The following is a 5,511-nucleotide window of genomic DNA, read 5'->3' on the forward strand; positions in this document are numbered from 1 at the left end:
CCGACTGACCGGCACTGATCCTCCTCAGACGCACCTTACCGTCAGCGGCAGCGGCATCAAGGGCATGCTGTGCTGACGCCAGACGTTGCAATGCACTCTCGTGCTGCACCAGCACAGAAAACGTATCACGATCTGAGACAGTCGCCAGTTTCCTCTGTAATTCTATCGAGCTGTGGTTCTGTCTTGGGTGGCCAGCAGTTGCACATGAGCCAATGTAGTAAAGTGTAACCATGAGGGCAGGTAGGATGATTAGTGCAACCAGGCGACGGCTCTGGGTGTGGGAATGCACAGCCTGGACAACAAATCTCCGAAGATGTCTGCAAAAACGAAACGGGAGGCTTAGTGCTGCCTCATCCGGCAAGCCATCGTCTTTCTCAAGTGAAGCTGCGTCCCTCCCCCTACCGCCCAGCAACCGAGTTTGATCCGGCTCCGCCCTGCTGCGTGTGCGATTGCAGCTGCAGCTGTTCGCAGGGCAGTTCAGCACAGAACTGTTCTGAGAGACGAGAGAAGCGTGGCGGTGCATGGCGTTTGAGGGCTCGACAGGCACAGCCTTCCCTATAATGTCTCGCTCGTTTCTCGTGGCAATGCGGTTGGCTCACGTTGAGATGAAGGGCGGGGATGGTGCCTGAGATGCGCCGGAGAGTAGTGCGACGAGTGTACTGGCAGCCACGCAAAGAGAAAGGGCAAGGCCAGGAAAAGTGCGAGGTAACACAAAGCAACGGTGGGGAAGAGTGGTGATTGTGTCAGTGAAATGGCCAATGGGCCACTTTCCGCCAGCACGTGTGAGTGTCTAATTGAAAATGGCCGGAGTATGCGGAAAGGCAGGTCAGAGCGGGTGGTGTGGAGGAGGGGAAGGGGAAAACATGAAAACAGCGGAAGGACTCGCAAATCGGACGAGTCGACGTGACAGCGGAAGGCGCCACTGCAGCGAACCACATCGGAGAGACGCTGTAAGAACGGAAAGATAGCTCGCTTCATTGGCTGGGTGGGCGGTTTCCGTAGAAAACGCGCCTAAGTCCCGTGTCTTTGCGACGGAAACAGTCAAGCCTTGCCTTCACGAGGGTGCGGGCGGCACGCGCTCTGTTTGCTCGCTTCGTTGATATTCGTCGCCATTCGATGGAAAGCCTTCCATCGTCTAGCAGGAGGAGGAGGGTCTGCGTGTACGCAAGTGGGAGACGCAGCAGCCCTGGCGATGCCCACTACGCGAGCAGCAGCAGAGATGCAAAAACACATACACCAAAGAGGGGAAAAATAGTAGAGGTGCAAGGGAAGATGGCGGAACCCCTGAACAGCTGCATTCCGGTAGGTGGGGAAAGCGAACCGACAGCCTGACGGTCTAACCTTTGGCGCGAAGAAAGAGTGCGTTGGGGTGCGGTGGGCGGACAGCACGAAGCAGTGAAAAAGAGCCGCTTCGCGACACGCTCTACACCACCTCGAAACAAAGTCGCCGGTGGCATAGGCCAAAGGTCAAAGAAGTACAAAGGCCAATCAAGCAGACCTACAGCAAATGTGCGATTTGGCCTTTCCTCAGCGGACACAGACGCCCGAAACGAAAAGGGGTAAGGCAAAGAATGCTGGATTTCATATGCGTCACAATCAGCGCTTACACATGCAGATGCGAGTCAGGACGCAGCAGGAAGGAGCATACGCTGAGAAATAGAGGAGGAAGTGCCATAGGCGCATGAGACCGGAGAAGCGTGAGAGATAGTCACAGGTGACCTGCTGCCAGACCCTGCGTTTTTTTCGCCTCATATGTGTCGCTATTCGCATGATTGCGCTATCCTTCTCATCGGCGCTAATGTCGGCGAAGTGGGACCACTGCCGGCCGCCACCTGCCTCGAAAAGGTGAGCACCAGATGCATGCAAGCCGGTAACGCGGCATCCTGCGTGTCCTCCGTATTGGGGTGCCTTGCTCTGTGGGCCCGCGTGTCACGGGTAAAGAGTAAAAGTGAGGAGACAAAAAGAAACGCAAAGGGTGAAAGGAGGCGCATGGAGCTGTGGCATAGCGGATGAGTGAGCAAGCGGTGGGGAAAGAAACAAGATCGAGGAGGCAGCACAACAGCCTGCGTGGTCACTTTTGGTGACTGCAGGCTTGGGGAGGAGGGAGGAGGGCGCAGCTGCACCGAACCTCCCTAGACATGGACGCCAAAAGGGTGCCTCCAATACGGCAGCCTACAGCTTCTCTCTAGGTGTGTGGTGGGATTCGTGTAGTGTCCTCTTTTTCTCCTGCCTCCAGCCAGCAGTGAGGGGGAGATTGTCAGCACGAGAGAGAAGAGCCATAGTGGGGGAGGGGAAGTCGAAAACCAAAAGACAAATAAACGACTGCGCAAAGAAAGAAAGCATATCTATGAGTGTGCGAAAGGTTGAGGCACGATTGATTTACGCGTAGCCGTACAGGATGTGGCCGCGTTTGCGCAGCGCATTCACGACATCGGCCGCCGTGACTGTCTTCTTGCGCGCGTACTCGGTGTAGGCCGTGCTGCAGCGCACAATGTCCTCCACGTAGGCCTTCAGCACGCGGCGCACCTCCTCGTAGAGGTCGCCCGAGATGCGCTTTACACCACCGCGGCGCGCCATACGGCGGACGCAGCCGCGCGTGATGCCACGAATGTTGTCGCGCAGCACCTTCTTCTGGCGCTTCTGGCTGCCCTTGGCGTCAGCGGAGCGCTTACCCTTGGCCATGGTTAATATGCTGTGCGGGGCAAGAGAGGGGGAGGGAGGGAAAATGCGAGGCAAAGAGTGGCGCGACTTCCTCCGGAAGTGTACGAGCAGGAAGCAGATGAAGGTATGTAAAGAAAGCAGAGATGCATGAAAAGGAGAGAGTGTGGAGTGTGCACAAAGCGAACAAGGACTGGTGTTGGCGCCCCTTTGATAGCGATAGGATTCACTTGGTGGATCGATGTCAAGAAATCTCACAGAGACGTTAGTGCGTACAGAGTCATACTGAATTTGTACACGTACTCCACGCATGCGTGACGCGTAGAAATCTCTTGCCGAGGAACGACTTGCGACACTCAATGACGTCTATCCTTGCGCAACCATCCTACAAGTCGTCTGACAATCTTTCACGGTGCAGACAAGTGATTGAGCAGCCATATATTAAGTTTACCCTCGTGGATTCGCACCGTAACCTTTCTAGGGTATTCGCATGTGATGTGGCTACCTTCAAGAGCCTTACTGTATACCAATACACCTCTTCTTGAGAGTAGCGAGGTTTCAAGTTGGATGGATGGTTGAAAAGCAGATTCAGGCGGACCAATTGCAAGAGCACAGCAAGGAAAGGTAATCGCCGCCGTGCCGCTGCGACGTGACCCCTACCCCCAGTTGGGGGGGGGGGGGGGGAGTATAAGTCAGGAGAGGTACAAAAGCTTTGGCTTCGACCAGCCAAGAAAGCGTTGGTTTCGGAGCCGCAAGCCTATCACTCACCGATGAGATAAGCAAGGTCGATGGCGGCTTCTGAGTCGACGCTCAGGAGATCACTGAACCTTGGAGGCGCTTTGCGGCGGGTGCGAAACGAGAATATCTTCCAGCAGATTCCGTCCGAAGTGGGGTGATACCTTCAGGTAACGTCTGCGGCGGAGAAGATGACGAGGGTGCCGGAGCGCATTTGCACAGAATAGTGCGGCTGCTAGCCGTAGTACTTGAAGGACCATCCATTATGAGGCTTTGCTCAGCCTGCCGTCACGGCAACCTGGCAGCAGATCGCTGACCCGTGAACCAAGGCAATGAGATGACACCTCAGAAGGAGTACTGTGGCAATGTTACACGTCGCTAACATCGAGAACTATGCACGGCAACGGTGCGCCGGTCACTACACACTATGCCACTACCACTTCCAAGTACAGGATAGTTGGATGCCTCGCAGATGGTCGAGAAGAACTGAAGGAATAAAAAAAAAAGCATAAGGGAGAAGGAGCGCAATTAAGAACTTGACACCCAGACAATGGTGTTGTTGTGCTGCCGGAAGGACATTTTTGTGGGCGAAAGCAAGAAAACTCTGTCACTGAGGGTCAAGCGCTTAAGTCCTTCAAGTCGTCGCGGTACACAGGAAGAATGGACGTAGCGCGTCTAACCTTTCATTTCGCACCTTTTGACGGACTCGGAAGACGGAAAGACTACCTTCTGTATACCCCCACTATTCTTCCAACCTGTCTCCTTTCACAGCAGCTCAGACGTAACTTCACGGACCAGTCGCCTTTGGATGGGCGGATATCTGTCAACAGTAGCAGACAGACAACAGAATGCATGGTCAGTTACTTTTTTGCTACTCTTGCTCGTGATTGGGTGTCGCATAGTGTGCGGCGATAGGCCTTTGAGTCAGAGGGCACTGTCTCCCCAGTTCAACACAAAAAAAAAAAAACACGTAATGATCGACCCTGTTGCATACAGGTGAGTGATGAACCAGAGATGCATGTACACGACCATAAACATACAAACAGGACACAACAACCCAGTGATCAAGAAATCGAGACGGAAATTAAGAAGTACAGTCGCTGCCCAGTCAGTATCCTGTACACACGATATCAGCTACTGCACAGTGATTCACTAAAACTATGACTTCGCAGCCATTGACTGATAATTTCATCGACATTAATCTCTCTTCGGCTGTTTGTTGATTCTGCTCCCTCCCCTCATGTTCGCCTAGGACACCCCAGAACTATCGTAGTGGATCTTGATTTCCCATTGGACCTCTTCAGGGGTTTCGCTGATTGCCGTGTCAATATTGGCGGTCGTCTTCAAGAATCCCTGCGTCACTACCCCGGCTACCTTGTAGTCGAAGTTTCCACCCCACCCTCGATGAGACAAATCTTGCTTAATGTATTCGAGAAACGTCTTCCCAACATAGTCGACGGAGCGGTGTGTCACTGGGCAACTTCCGGTATCAGCCCAGACCTCTTTGAGACGTGTCTCGTAAGCCTGTGCTGCAGAAGAGTCCCCTGCATTGCGCCGCACCTGAGCATCTACAAACAGGACCCACTCCTCCAACAACTTCTGCGCGACGGGGTGCCCTTCGGTGGTTGCTAGTACGTAAAACTCATCCGCCCCTTTACTTCCCGTGGCAACACCAAGAGTCTTGAGTTTGCTATTATTGCAGCCCATGATAGCACCAACATACCACAAATGTTTGCTTATTTGCGCGTGTGGCCACTTCTTAACTTTGTGCAGACGCTGCTGGCGCTTTCGCTATTGTGAATATTCTCCGTCCAGCAGCTTCTCAAAGGAAAAAGAGAACAATTTAGTGCAGAGAAGTGCGAGACACTGTGGAGTAGATAGACAGGGCAGCAAGACACAGAGTGGTACTGCTTGGACACACAACAACCTGTGCTCATAGCAGCTGCACTGCTAGAAGAACGAGAAAGAGGAGCAAAGCGTCAGTGATAGACCTAGCATACCGAAAGCGCGTGATGTTCACATAAAACCCTTTGCATGGCAGAGCTACCGTAATCAAACTCCTAAAACATAAATCAAGCGCAATCAGCCTTCATTCTGGTGATGACTTGAAAATATCGC

The 5,511-nt window shown here is 53.3% G+C and overlaps 2 protein-coding genes across 2 annotated transcripts; both read right to left on the reverse strand.

The window, feature by feature from the left end:
* Window positions 1–2,379: 2,379 nt before the first annotated feature.
* LBRM_35_0130 (histone H4) lies at window positions 2,380–2,970 on the reverse strand (the record flags this gene model as incomplete). The annotated part of the gene is made up of 1 exon (XM_001568589.1): window positions 2,380–2,970. The coding sequence occupies one exon, from the start codon at window positions 2,968–2,970 to the stop codon at window positions 2,380–2,382; it is 591 nt and encodes a 196-aa protein (XP_001568639.1).
* Window positions 2,971–4,641: 1,671 nt separating this feature from the next.
* LBRM_35_0140 (conserved hypothetical protein) lies at window positions 4,642–5,100 on the reverse strand (the record flags this gene model as incomplete). The annotated part of the gene is made up of 1 exon (XM_001568590.1): window positions 4,642–5,100. The coding sequence occupies one exon, from the start codon at window positions 5,098–5,100 to the stop codon at window positions 4,642–4,644; it is 459 nt and encodes a 152-aa protein (XP_001568640.1).
* Window positions 5,101–5,511: the final 411 nt, after the last annotated feature.

This window comes from Leishmania braziliensis, chromosome 36 (genome assembly GCF_000002845.2).
Source record: "Leishmania braziliensis MHOM/BR/75/M2904 complete genome, chromosome 36".
NCBI lineage: Eukaryota > Euglenozoa > Kinetoplastea > Trypanosomatida > Trypanosomatidae > Leishmania > Leishmania braziliensis.